The sequence below is a fragment of the Brachionichthys hirsutus genome, chromosome 6, assembly GCF_040956055.1.
Source record: "Brachionichthys hirsutus isolate HB-005 chromosome 6, CSIRO-AGI_Bhir_v1, whole genome shotgun sequence".
Taxonomy (NCBI): domain Eukaryota; kingdom Metazoa; phylum Chordata; class Actinopteri; order Lophiiformes; family Brachionichthyidae; genus Brachionichthys; species Brachionichthys hirsutus.
In genome coordinates, this window is record NC_090902.1 from 5,440,610 (window position 1) to 5,455,543 (window position 14,934).

At 43.8% G+C, this 14,934-nt stretch overlaps 2 protein-coding genes across 2 annotated transcripts in view; one reads left to right on the forward strand and one right to left on the reverse strand.

Moving 5' to 3' along the window:
* Positions 1–741, reverse strand: part of zic3 (zic family member 3 heterotaxy 1 (odd-paired homolog, Drosophila)) — a 2,984-nt gene extending 2,243 nt beyond the window's left edge. Inside the window, exon 1 of the mRNA XM_068740682.1 lies at positions 3–741. Within this exon, the coding sequence (XP_068596783.1) occupies positions 3–741 (739 nt within the window). The remainder of the gene's footprint in view (positions 1–2) is intronic.
* Positions 742–7,573: 6,832 nt separating this feature from the next.
* zic6 (zic family member 6) lies at positions 7,574–10,712 on the forward strand. The gene is made up of 2 exons (XM_068740566.1): positions 7,574–8,549; positions 10,099–10,712. Exons 1-2 carry the CDS (start codon positions 7,574–7,576, stop codon positions 10,710–10,712), a joined length of 1,590 nt encoding a protein of 529 aa, XP_068596667.1.
* The last annotated feature ends 4,222 nt before the right edge of the window (positions 10,713–14,934 follow it).

Genomic DNA, 14,934 nt, shown 5'->3' on the forward strand with positions numbered 1-14,934 from the left:
GCTGAAAGTCCTCTCGCAAGTCTTTTTGGGTCTGTTCATCTGATTCTCGTCGATCCATTTGCAGGATAATTCTTGTTTGATCGGCTGCCTCATGTACCTAAAGAAGGCCCCCGGGCCGTGGTGCGTCGGCACGTTCATCCCCATGTTCATGTTGATCGGATGGCTGTAGTTGTGGAGCTGAGTCCCGTATGGGTCTGTCCGTGGGCTTGCGACGGGGCGATACGGGTCGGGTCTTCCAAAGAAATCCCCGCGTAAGCCGAGGTGCATTTGGCTGTTAACCACGTGTCCACCCGGTGAAGAGTGGCTCACCCCCTGGTCGTGAAGCCCTGGAAACAACAGATGCCCGGGGTTATCGGGGATCCCCGGCGGCCCGTGGAGGCTCCCTGCCGGAGCTGCAAACATTCCATGCTGCGCGCTCGGCGCCGCGGACTCCCCGACACCCCGGTTGCGGAAAAGAAAGTCCCGTGTTGAATTGAACGCTCCTCCACCGTACGAGCCCACCTGTCCACCGTGAGAGTGGCCCAGGGCGGCATATCCAGGGGCTTGCGGGGTGAAGGCTGACGTCTGGCTGGACGCGATGTCGTGCGCCACCGGGCTGATTTTGAACGCGGCGGAGTGGGGGGAATCGCTGAAAGGATTCAGTCCCAGACTGGAGTCTCTGCTCCCGATGTCGTGGTGCCGCGGTGTCCCGAACCCCCCCACTCCTAAAGATGCAAATTGCGGACCGCTGTCAAGAAGCATAGTCGTGAGATGTGAAGCAAACTTAGGATAGGGGATGAAAACAGAAAATAAAAATAAAATCCAGTTTAGCGGAGCGCGCAAGATGCTGACACCGCGCGCTGAGATTTACGTATGAGGAAAAATCCCGAAATAAAAGACCACGGCGAGCCAGAACGGAGAAAGAATCCGGTGCGTAAAGAGTTGGGAGAAGCAACTCCCGGTGACTGCGATCCGTGAGAAAGAGGATCAAACTTCCCCCCCTTTCCCTGGCGGATGATGTCCTTGGACTGATAAAGTCAATCACTCACTCCCAGAACATAAATGAACTCGGGAGGCAGCGCCGCGACAGCCAATCCGCGCTCAGCTACCCCTCCGACACGTGACGGGCACGGCGGACGCTAATTGGCTAGATTGCTGGCGATTGGCACGGTTTGGTATTGAAGATGGCAGGTCGCGTCGATTGGTTTCATTTCATTGGCTCTTACGCGCGGCCGTTATCCGTGCAGGTATAGCGGAGAGATGCCTCAAACCGGCGCGCGTGAGTTCTGAGTGTCGATAGCGTTCACCTCGCGCATGCGCATTAGGTGATATACTCGCCAAAAGAAACTCCACGAGAGTATATCTAAAATTAATTACAACATAAAGGATTTCATACCCACTGAAGCGTTTTAACAGCAAGTTTCGCTCAAAGTTTTAGTGGCTCCTATGATATTTTATAGAGGTTTAATGAGGGACATTTATTTTGTGTGTGTGTGTGTATGTGCTGAATACTTCAAAAATCCACACACACAAAAACACCAGTATTCAACCAAACGCAGTCACAGTGGTCCCATACCTAAACTATTTATTTTGCCTGAACAAACAAAACAGAAGCTGCACAAATATTTAAGTTGTGATTGGCATTAAGGTGATTAGAACCAGACATTGAAATTGAAAAGTATTATCTCTCTCTCTTTCTCTCTCTCTCTCTCTCTCTCTCTCTCTCTCTCTCTCGTGTTATTTTTCTTTTTCCTCATGAGTTTTGCTCTTAAACGTGAATGTACTTGGCGCTGCTCCAAAATGTGCCTTTCTTGAAGCCGCTTGAAAGGGGAGGGTGAAGACGGGGTGGTGGTGGTTCGTGTGTGTGTGTGTGTGTGTGTGTGTGTGCGTACGTGTGTGTGCGTACGTGTGTGTGTGTGTGTGTGTTTGTGTGGTTGGGGGTGTCCCCAAAGCCCTATTGGGTGTAAGACTAAGGAATAAAAGACAGAAAGAAAGATGGCAGTAATTGTAATATCCTGAGTTTTTTTTTTTTTTTTTTTTTGCCATTGAGCAAGTTTCAGACCCGCTGAGTCGCTGCAGGACGTAAAACCTGATCAAGTTCAGAGACGCGCTGAAGCTTCAAGCGGCGCTTTTTAACTCCGAGGCTTTCACAAAATGTTCCCCCTCAATCTGTCCCAGGAAGGAGCTCACGTTCTTTATTTTAGGGAATCTGGACCCCCCCCCCCTCACTCACCCACCCACACCAACGCCACCACCAAAATAAGAAGAAAAAAAATCTTCAAATCAGTCCTTCATTCTGCTACCGCATTCACTCCAGAACATTTCCCCGAGAAAGAGTTATAGAGTGAAAAGGTGAGTTTTATCTAACTTATCTAACTGTGTGAGCAGCGCGTGGGATCGAGGGCCATGCGTGGCCCGTGGAAGTGTGTAAATCAGAACAATTTATTATATTTAGCCTGTGCAGGTTGTTTGGTTTTGTTGGAGTGAGCAGATATTTCTCATATGGTAATTGAATTGTTTGAAGGACCTGAATATACAGTACTTGTGTTTTTATGACCGTCGTGCACGCGAAGGTCAACGCTTGCGCTTTTCGTAAAAACAGCTGCTCGACAACTTTACTGGGAAAAAATATATATAAGTTAAAGACTGCAAATCACGTGGACGCGTTTTATTCTCCCTTGTTCATCTCTTTTTCTGAACCCTTCTCCTCCCCCTCTCTCTCTCACTCACACAAGCACGCACGCACACACACACTTCACCCCCTCTCACTCTTTCAAACACTCGTTCCTTCTCATGTTGTGCGCACGCACGCGCCACGAGCACTCGCGCCGAAATGCGCGCGCGCACACACACAGATGAGTTTGCCTTTTTTTTTTTGCAGTATGAGATTTATGACGACCTTTGTGAACCTTCACAAGTGACAAGGAGCCTGTTAAGTTTTTTCCTCCATATTTTATTGGCTTGTTGAAACGCCATTCGCCACTTAAAGTTGCGCGCGGTGTTCGCAGCCGCGTTATCGCTTAGTAATAATGAATTAATGTGGTTTAGGGTGACTCACAAATGTTGTGAGCGACAGAGCAGCAGCGAGGCAGCGAGCTCTAGCTGTGAAGAAAGGGATGCTGTCATCAACGAGGCCCAACGCAAAGCAACTGTTGCTAAGGGAGTTAAATTTAACACCACTGCATGCAGGTCTCTTCTGGTGGTTGTTGAATTTTTTATTTTTTATTTTTTAAAATGCGGAATTCGACGAAAGAGTGCTTCAACACGCACTTATCAATTACAATTCTCCAGCATCACAACAAGACATGCAGGGCAGAGGAAGAATAATAAATAGTGCATCATTTTCTTTTCCGTTTTTGTATGTATGCTTGAAATGAACATTGATATTACTTTTCACGTTTAAATGGCAGCAGTTTAAAATAGGGGGGGGGGGGGGGGGGGGGGCGGCTCAGACCCCAGAGCTGTACTTCTGCTAACCGTTTCTGCAGCATCCAATCCTCCAGTCTGTCGTTCAGTAACATCGTCACTTCGATTGAGTCTATTTGTATCTATTAAATCTAGTTCTATTTAACTCTTACACATTAATATTTTTTTTTGTTTGGAATCCAAAGATTTACATATATTCTTAATGAATCTAAATTTAAATGCAAAAAAAATAGTCCACGTTTCTTTTGGCACAAATAAATCTTCAATGGCGGTTCACGAAATTAGGAGCAGTTTCTGCAGGTGTATGCGTAATTTAATGTTTTAGTTGCTGCTGCTGGAATTACCTCATTGGGCGTTGGGTTTTCCAATTGGTTGGAACATAATCTTCAAACTGAGCATGCGCGTTCCTTTAAAATACCGCAATACTGTATAGCGTGCATATACACCCTGACAGGAGGCCCATGCTGTTTGAAAAGAGCAGAACATAACCATCAGGCTAAATGGTAAATAATTCACATTTATCCATGTAGTGTTGCAGTCAGAATAGCTATGAAGGTTAATTTGGTGTATATTTGAATATTGCCTGCATGATAATGATATTCTTATATAAATAAATTGGCTCAATATTTAGGATTTTTTTCTTACCGCTAAATATTGTTTTTATTTGTATTTTTTTTAGTCCTCCTTCGCTGGCCTGTAGCCTACTATGTTTGGCTTGCTCAGGCCTATCGTGCTATCGACAAGTTTGAAGTTAACTCATTAGTGACCAAAGAAAATACAAAATGTGAGATCTTCATCGCCCCAAAACAATGGTATAAAATGGCCAATATTACTTCCTTATAACAGATATTACTGTATTGGATTTTTTACTATACTAAAATTGTACACAATATGGTCAATGCTGTTAGTGTTGAATTAACTTTCAGGTTTTTGCTGCCTTGAACTACAGTCTAAAAATGGGTCGCTGTGTTCTGCGCCCCTATTATCTTTTTCAGTTATATTAAAACCCTGTATAAAAGATGTTATATAAAGGTTTTGCGCATTCACACTAAAATGCAGCAGATTTCATGGATTAAAATAAGACACCATACTTACCGCTTGAATTTGCGTCAGTGAAAGAATACTTATCAAGTAAAATTTGCCTCAACTCATTTTTCAAATGTCAAATGGTTTCACAAGACAGTTGTTTAAATTAAGGCTTGTATTTTGTGGTCAATGTAGTCCATATGGGTGATGAAGTGAATGTGGGAGGAGTTGGTGATGACAAAGCATGAATGATGATTGAATAGTCATTTGACATTATCACAATGTAACGCTTTGCTGTATTGCATCTCTGCCAGACGTTGTTTGAGACGTTTCGTGTGTTCTTTGTTTATAATTGAGAATACAACATATATTTTGCTTCAAGTTATTGTATTCTACGTTCATACAGTACTGCGCAAATCGGCTCTATTTCATACGTTATTAGGTCAGTTGGGTCTTGAGTGTCTGCTGTTGTACATTGTATGTCTTTGGATTCATCCCCAACCTTCATGGCTAGAAGGTGCTCTGCCATCCTTCATCAAATGTAACGTCTTAGAACTCTGCAGTTGTTGAAACATACACCGATCCATTGCTATCTGCACCACATGTACAAACACACAATCATTTTGTCTCTTTGTCACACACAGAGACTCATGAGCATGGTAGCAGTTGGATCCTTTTTTGGTTGGATGCCAAATACAGTAATCATATGTATTTAAGCACATGTATGTGTACCTGCATGCATGGTGCAAAATATGGAAGACAATATTGTGTGAATCTGGGTTTTACAGTATATTGGGCTTGATCTTCTTTGCGTTGTGTATTATGGCATTATACTGCAACTGATTTTCTATATTATGTTCTGTGTACTTTTTTCCCTCCCTTGTCTTTCATTTCATGACCTCTGGCATCTGAATAATCCCTGACACAAATGTTGTGATTGTTGTGAGTGACAGTTTGTGTTGCTGCAGTCACTTTACTGTCAGGTATAACCAACATGAATTACCTGATAAAGAGTTGGGAGGGTTTTCAGAAAGGAAAATATTACAATGCAGATATTTGAACAGACATCTTTTGTATAATCACGAATCACGGTTTTGTAGAATTGACTATTTTCTTATATCAGATTTAAGATGATTATTACAATGAAACTAACCGTAGCACTCCATCTTTATGGATGGTTGTATTAAATTTGTGTTGAACGTATTTAGCAGATTTTAAATACCCTATACACTAATTAAATAACCCTTTTATGAGTTTATTATGTTGTCCCGGACCTATTGCTTATGAGGTTAAACTATAGAAGTTATGAGCACATTAAAAGCCATTTAAACATTTATGCAAATGTTTATGTGATTAGCATTTAATGCAAAACAATAGCTCCAGTTCAGTTGTCAAGCAGGCCAATGGCGCACTATTAACTCCCTCATATTAGCGGGCCCTTTAAAGATGCAGTTTTTCCCCATAGTCCCAAATGTGGGGCAGGAATCTTTGGGGCGGAGATCTGTCAGTCTTTTACGCTTCTTGAATGACAGATTGGAAACTTTGGGTTTAAATGCCTTCAACCCTCAATCGTTTAAGGAAATGAATCGGGTTAAAGGTCGACAAACATGACCGTCCATTGCTATATTGGCTGATTTAAGACATTTCTGTCTCCTACTTTGCAGTATGTCAAATGGGCCCCCTTGCTTTGTTTCTTTAGGTGACGTTAGCGTCCAAAACGTGGAAAAACGGATCTCTCTCTCCCCGTTTTGGAGCAAATTTCAGACATGCTGCAGCTTTTGAGCGTTTTCTCCCCAAACCAACGAGCAGCGGGCCACGCCCCGTCGTTTGGATTTAAATACGAGACAAGTGATCACACAATTGGGATTACCTGCACGGTCTTGGTAGAATAAAGTGCGTCGAAAGCGTCAGAGACACGTCAGTGCGCGCAGCCGCGCGGCGCACGAGTGGCGCGCAGAGCTGCTGTCCTCACAGCACCCCGAAGTCAGGATGTTTATGCGCGTTTCCCAGAGACACCGAGGCGTGTTCTCTGCTGCTGGTCACGTTTTATAATCTGCGTTGTGCGCAACCTTTTATTCTCTTACTGTGTCTGTGAGACGCAAAGTCCTTCTTTATTTCACTCAAAAATAAATAAAGGGTGTGCAGGTTGAAGAGGGGCTCACATATTAACAGTATAACATATATGGTGTGAATTAAGTTTTTTTTTTAATTAAGATTATTTTGGTGGTGTTTCGAGCTGTACTTGTTGTTCTATCCAAGTTTTAATATATTCATCTTTGGACGTGAGGAGAAATTTTTTATACAATAAAAATAAAAGTAGAGAGAAACGATGCTCTTTCCTCTCTGAGAGCAACAACATCGTATTTCAATTTGAGGAAATCCCTCAACTCTCTATGGTTACATATAAAGACGAACACGTGCATATTGTATTTTAAATCATTTTAAACATAAATTAAAGTTTCCTGCAGGCCTGACTTTTGTTTTTTCCAATATGGCGCATTTTTCTTGTCACCATGTATTTTACTTTTTCAGATCAGGCCCGCAACATTTTTTTTGTGTGTTTCCCAAGATTCAGGATGTGACTTATTATTAAAGATTAACCTGCACGTTTCTCAGATAGGCCTAGATGTAGAGAGATTTGGGGAAAGGCATCTCATAAGAATGCGCCCAGAGTTAAAGAGGCAGCAGCGTGTTTGCAAGTATCGCGGCACATTTCAAAGCGTTTTCTCTGAGAGATTTGAAAACGGAGTCGTGCGGCGAACGCCTGCGTGTCCCTTTTAAAACAAACCCAGATCCTGTCAATCACGGCGCCTCCAAACCAATCCCAGCGCTCCCCCTTTTAAAAGCAGGTTTGCCTGCTGTGCTTTTATATTTGCACCGTGGCCTCTTTCCAAGCATTTTTTTTTTTTTTTTACTACCACCGTTATTGCCACAAATCAAGAGGGCAAAGAGAACGGAAGGGACTCGCACCAACTTTAACCAAATTGAGTCTGGTACCTCTGGAGAAGTTCAGGGCGAATAATAATCCACATGCAGATGATATACACGCAGACGGGGGGGTGGAACCTGAACTTCCTGAGTGCTGAAGTGGTTTGATTTTTTTTTTTTTTGCAAACTCCGATAGCCAAACTCACAACCCAACATGACAAGCCTCTCGGGGTTTAGTGGCTGCCCTCTCTCGTGCGAGCGCAACGCTGAACCCAGCGTGGCGCCGCCACCTTTGGCAGGAGCGCACAACATGGGACACCCCACTGGCGGCAGACCCTTAAAACTCTGCCCCTCGCACAATCTGCGAGACTACCCCGGGACGAGCTTCACCGCATATGTTGACCGTTCGGTTCCCAATTTCTCAGACTCTGGATACCCCGTCCATCGCGCCTTAGAGCGCAGCCCTCGGGGCATTATCATTGGGAGCGACCTGTCTGGAAGCGGCATGCCACCCGTCACTGACCCACTGGCATCAAGAGCGACCCAACATGGCGGGTTTGGACGGTACCGTGACTTTCACGGCTGCAGGGACACCAGGAGCCATTCTTTTTTCACGGGTTATCATCAGGAGCAGGCCCACGCCGCCGCCTCCTCCTCCTCCTCCACCGACGCGTCTCCAGAGCTCGGCGGCCAGATGATGCTGGGGCTACCAGGCGACCTCCTCGCCCGGACTCACCCTTATGGCCAAGCTGTCAGCCACAAGGGAAACAGCCAGCAGCTTGTCACGCAATTCCTGGGTCTCTACAAACCCGTCAACATGGCGACGCAGCGCGGAGGAGGCGACGCGTTCCTCAGGTGCTCCAAACAAACAGTGAAGCTCGAGCTGGCGTGCAGGTGGAGCGACTGCCGGGAGGGGGCGAGGAGGCTGCCTTGCTCCAGAGCCTTCGGCACCATGTATGAACTTGTCACCCATGTGACAGTGGAGCATGTCGGGGGACCAGAGCACTCTGAATATATTTGTCAGTGGGAGAATTGTCCGAGAGACAGGAAGCCTTTCAAAGCCAAATACAAGCTGGTGAACCACGTCAGAGTGCACACAGGGGAGAAGCCCTTTCCCTGCCCCTTTCATGGCTGCAAGAAAGTGTTTGCAAGATCAGAGAATTTGAAGATTCACAAGAGGACTCACACAGGTTAGTTAACAGTCATACCGAGACACTAATAATAATATATTATTATTATAATTATAGCCATTGTAACGCACATTTAGCTATTTCAAGCTGCATGCTCGTTAATGACGTGCATATTTATGCATGTTTAGTGTTCCTATTTATTCACGATGACGCATTTTGATTTTCTAATTCTTCCATTCTATATTTTATTATATTGGGTTTTGTTTTTTTATTAATAATATTTAAATGTTTTTTCATGTTGTTGATGTTAAGACCTACATTTTTATTAAAACGTCATGCAAAGATTTTTGTTGCCTTGGGATTTGGGGGAGGGGGGGGTCCTGCAGGCTCCCTGAATCATGGATGAGCAGTAGTCAGCCAGTTAGAAACGAGTAGAGTCTGCACTGCAGGCCTCGTGGTGTTGGTGCCTCTCTCAATTCATTCAGTGAAATTATTAAATAAATGCCGGGACACCGGAGAGCTGTGACGTAGCTGCTACGCTGCTGCTGCCTCCCCGGGACGCGTCTCCCGTGCGCAGGAACACGCAGTGATGTAGTAGGAAATACGATGTTGAGCAAACGGATGGCATCAGTCAACAAAGGGAAGTCATTATCAACACAAAAGGAACGAGTCACGTTACTTAAAGTATAAAGTATTTTTTTAATGACCTTCTCCTAATGTTTCCGAATGGGACCTGCGCCCTTTTTTACCAAACACTGAAACAATATGTAATAAAACGAGTTTAAATTTTAAATCATAGCCCCCCCCCCCCTCCTATTGTCTTCCATTAAAAGGTTTTTTGTGCATCTTTAGTTTATTTTCACCCATGAGAATTGCGGTAATCTGAAATGCAGGAAATTAAATAAAAATCAATTAACAAATTCAATCAATGGCCAAAAAATAAATAAAAAGAAGAACCTGGAGGAAATAAAACAGTTCTCTTCCCTTTAACGTGTTTCCTGGATGTGCTATGTGTTAGACACAAGCAGACATCATTTATGTCAAAATATTCGACATGCATTTCGGACATTCGGACATTTAGATGCAAAGTGATGATTAAGCTTGGTTTTGTCCTCCATCCTGACTGTCCGGTGCGTCGGTGCGTTTCGTTGGGACGCGGTGAGCCTGAATTCACGTCGAGCTATACAAATCTTTGCCTTTGCTGTGACACGTTCGTGATGGTCAGTGCGCGCTTCGCCACAACCTTGTTGATTTACTCTGCAGATTAACGGCCTCACTTGTTGCGACGAGGACTGCGTGCGCCCAAATAGGATGGATGAGGAACTATACAGTTTAAGAGCAAGTATTTGCGCATGCACTATTGGAGCTTCATAAGAACAACGTGACCTTTTAAGGTGATATAATCCAGGTATATGACCCGAACAGACTCTGTGGGTGAAATCACGGACCGACAGCAGCCAATCAGGTTGCTTGTTATCTCAGGTTTATTTCCAGTTTACAGGGGTCATTTTTCTGGGACAGCACCGGAACAATGTGAGGACATCAGTCCAGGAAATGTGTAGGACTCGCATCTTTTTTGATAACGCGCCTTTTCTCTTTTCACCTCCAGGTGAAAAACCTTTTAAATGCGAGTTCGACGGCTGCAACCGGAGGTTTGCGAACAGCAGCGACAGAAAGAAACATTCTCACGTGCACTCCAGCGATAAGCCGTACACGTGCAAGGTCAGGGGCTGCGACAAGTGTTACACGCACCCGAGTTCACTGCGGAAGCACATGAAGCTCCACGGCGACAAGGCCCCGGACGCCAAAAGCGGTGACGCGCGTACCGGTGACGAGTGTCGCGCCGCGAGTGGAGCGTCAATCCGAGTCCCGGATGGAACCCGGATCAGCCCGACCTCGACCCAAGATGCTCCGCTGTCCCAGGAGAGTCGAGGCGACTCGACCCTGAGGTCACGTTTCCATCACGCGTCGGACAGCAGTTTGGACTGCTGCGCGCACAGGTCGCAGCCCCTGCTGGAGCCGCTGTTGCTCCAGAGAGGCAGCTACAGGTCCCAGTCCTCGCAGCAACCCTGCGGCCAGACGGGTCACGCGTTCGGCCAGAGCGCACGGACGTTCCACTCGACTTCCCCCTTCCAGAAAAGCTTTGTTAATGGCTGGTACACGTGCCACAGCGGCGTGGACGCGTTCCCCCCAAAGCAGTACAACAACGTCCCGTCTCTCTGAGTCACTGCTGGGACACATCCATGTTTGGGACCTAAAAACCACCCAGTCAATATTATCTAGTCATTTCTGTGCGTGAATATGTCAAATGTCTTTTGTTTTGGCGCATCCTGAGTCCATCCCGTTGAAATGTGGCGCGCTTTATTGGTTTGGTTGGGTTAATAACTGCATGGATCACATTTGGGCCAGGATATACGAACCCGAACCGACTTTATATACGTCCATTTGGTAAAGCTATATGTTATATAATTGTTAAATATATCTAGTGAGGTTGAAGGGAAAAAAACGACAGATGATTTAACAGAAATGGATTCTTCTGAACTTGAGCTTCTTGCTGAATGTAACCTCGAGTTCTGGGGGTCTATGTTGAATGTAAACTAATGTAGGGAACATAGAGACATTATTCCTGTATTTTATGTGTGTTTTAAATATCTCAAACAGATCTCTTACATTTGGAGACCTGCAGCAGCGTTGGGCCTGAAGCAGGATTTGTCTGTAATTAAGATACTGCGAAGCTCAGTATAGTTTTTTCTCTGGTCGAGACGTTCCTATTTTCTACTTCTCTTAATTACACATTCATATTCTTGTTTGTTTTATATGTGTAAGCCTTATCCCATTTCTGTGCAGCGTGAGACCAATGTGAGCAAAAAACCATGCAGTGTTTGTGATGCTGTTAAACACGTTTAATTAGCATATACGGTTCTGCTGTATAATGAACCATGCATTCTATATTTAATTAAAGTGTCTATATTCTCTTTGATCAGATGCGCGTGCTTAACTCCGATCAATGCGTTTTCATTGTGCATTCGGACTTCTTTTTAACTTTTAGCATTTCTAACTATTTGCTGGTTTGCAATGCGCGATTACGGAGGATACTCTCACAAACAGGGGATTTATTCTCATTTTATAGATCCCCAGCCCTGATGTGGCCTTTATCTTAAAAGTATACTAACTCTACTGCGAGAGAACGAAAAAAAAAAATAGTTTAAAAAAAATAAATGGCTAAAACGTGACGAGAAACGCACCCTCCCAATCAGATGAAAGTTTTCCGGATGCGCCTTGAATGCGTCTTTTTGGATACAGGTGTATTAGCCTCACGGTCGCATGCGTTCTGTATTTCAATGAGAATGCCCCCGTGTGCCTTCTGCTACTATTTATGTGATTCTGCATCCATTTAGCACCGATTATTGTTTTCCTCTCACACGCACGCGCAAACACACGTACACGCCCAAAATGGTCTAATGCAGGCTAAACGAGCCGCAAATGCAAAGACGACGTGACCTGTCACTTGGCCTCAATATATTGTGCAAACACTAATGACATTTCCATCATTATTATTTCATTCATAGATGCAGGAACGCAAGACTTTTATTCTACTGTTGTGTATGTTTCATTCCAAGTGAACGGCTCACTTTGAGAATGGATGAATTTACTTTATTTACACCAGTGAAAGAGGACAGCTATATGGGACCTGCTTCTTGTGGCTGCTGCATGATAAAAGTAAAAAAGATTCCTTTCTTAGGTTCTTGTTAATGTTTGCTTCATGTCACTAAATTTGAAGTTTCCCTTCCATTTATTCCTCCGATTTGATCACTTTCTGGGATTTAAATTGCAACAAAAACCCGGCTATTCTATAAATAATTAGACTAGATTATTTTTTTCTCTCGCCTCATCTGATTTTAAATTTAATCTCCATCACTCAAACGTTGCACCGCTCTCCTACAATATCAGTTGCTGTAGAGGCATGAGTGATTTGAAAATGAGTGACCAGTTTGATGTACAGGTGATGAGGTGTTTAATGGAGCATAGCTAACAGTAATGTGCACAGTCTGAGTGTCTGCCCTCGCCCTGCTCAGGAAGGTACCGCAATAGCCTGATCATTGTGGAGGTGAGATGGGTCACAATTAGAATTAATATGTTAATGGGGAAAAAAGCTGCAGGAACGCCAGAAGCCAAGCTTTAAACTCTGTACATGTATAAGCAATTTATTAAATATGTGGACAAAGTCTGCCACAGTGAAGTCCAGTTCAAATTATCAAAAGAAAATCGGGTCAAACGTCCAATAGTTTTGCATTTCTTTGAAATACAAGGAAGCAACAGCTAACTAGCTCTAAAAAAAGAAAGGCTGTGCTTTTTGAAACTCAAATCATTTGATGAAAGGACATTTGTATGGATGCCCATAAAAAATACATTTGGGTGAAGGCCCCTAGATTGCATTAAAAGATGCTTCCCTTTCTGTTGACCGTATCATACTTTAGGTTCAGTAACAGCTCAGAAGCCATCGCTGTTCTTTGGATGTTATTTGGATGACAAAATAAAAGTGGGGTAAACCTAGAAGTCTCTCATTTTTTTTTTTTAAACATTAACTCTCCTATTTAATAAGATAATCTTCCGAAACATAAAATAAAGGTGATTCGGTCCTACATGGAAGTATTCATAGAAGGCACTGATTTTATGTGCTTACGTATTTGTTCTCAGGATGGTGCAAACGGGCGATTGTGTGTTACTGCATGGTGCGGCACGCATGGCGTTCACGAGAATGAATCTTTATTTTTTGATAATGTAATATGTCTTGCAAATTCTTCTTGACTTCGATCACAGTGAAATTTTGAGTTTAGCTTTCTACCAAACATTTTTTCCTAACAACTCATCTCAACTTGCAGCATCTTTACCGACAAACTGGAGATGCTCTGCCTAATAGTATTAATCATTGTATTAATAATAATAATAATAATAATAATAATAATTTCTCAAGATGTATTTGTAAAGATTTGTGAATATGTATCTGCCTCAATATGACTTAAAAACATTTTTTTTTATAGAATTTTTAAAAATAAGTCTAATTGTTTTGTTGCGTGACCCGGTGATATGATAGTTCTTTTAAAGTGGTGATATTGGAAAAATACAAATTCTATTATGAAGTGCTCCTTTTGTCTGGTAAATTGAGGTAAACCGCTTTGATAAATGTACTTCAATGATGTGAAATTTCTGAAATCACTGTCTCTATTGCAACCTTATAATTAGTTTGCATCAAATGCTTTTGGTGTTGCTTTACTATCAGTAGCCTCAGCATGTTTCCATCTTTGAGCTCATCTTCTAAAGCTCAGCATGGCCTTTCCTGCACCGTTCCCTAAAAATAGTTAAATCTCCCCACAACAGAGATGACAAACATTATAGTTTATCCTCATGGCCACTGATGTTTGGAGGATTGACGGAGAGCCGGTTCTCCCTTTGCTGTGTGAGGCCGTGTAAGAGGTTGAAAAAGAAACCTGAACTGAATTTCTCTGACGACACCATCAAAGCATGATGTTTGAGATTCTGAGTAATTTCTTATGAAGACTGAACCCCCCCCCCCCCCCAGTATTTACAATAGACTAAGCCTCCCCTTCCCAGTTTGCCGCTTGTCCTCCGCCATCTTTACTCCTGCGCTCTCTGCCTAGCAACAAGCCAGGGCACCATTTTGGACAGGATATGGAGGGCATGCAGCGATTTAATGTAAATAAAATCATGTCACCTTGAGGTCCATTGACCTGCTATCTTACCCCCTGGGTTGGTATTATGCCATACTTGGGTTGAACCCCGGCTGTGCTCCAGGGGGTGGGCTGCTTTGTCACCGCAGGCCTTTGCTTTTTATGCATCATCATGACCACGTATGACATCACGCATCACTTACTCTGTTTGACTTCCATACTTCTCTAAGTACGGCTTAGTCACTCAGCTTGGTCTGTGTCAGCATTTACTCAATGTGATTTTAATTGAATCCGTTGACCCCCCCCCCCCCCCCTCACCCACCCAAGTCAAGCTAGTGATGCTGCTGCTCCACGACTTGCTTTCTCTTCTGTGCCACCTACCCTTTTGCATCAGGTCTTTTTGTTCCTCATCTATCTTGATCGCTGCAGCTTCTGGCCGACTTCACCCTCTGTGGCTCCTCCACGAAGACCCTCTAATCGCTACCAGTGCGGTTCTGTGGTAAGAAGGTGTCCTCTGCCTAATACGCATGTTATGTGACTCAGAGTACACCCCCTTCCCTCTGTCCATGGCGTATTGTAACCGTACATGTAACCATACAGGCTAAACTGTCATAAATATTGGCAAAATAAATAAGGAAATTGCAACGACGACAAACAGGAAGGAAGATTTAACAATAGGCGATGCACCTGTCACTAAAGATTAAACAGTAGGAATGAACATGTAGCTCCTGCCGCTTGTTCCATTTGGACTATAA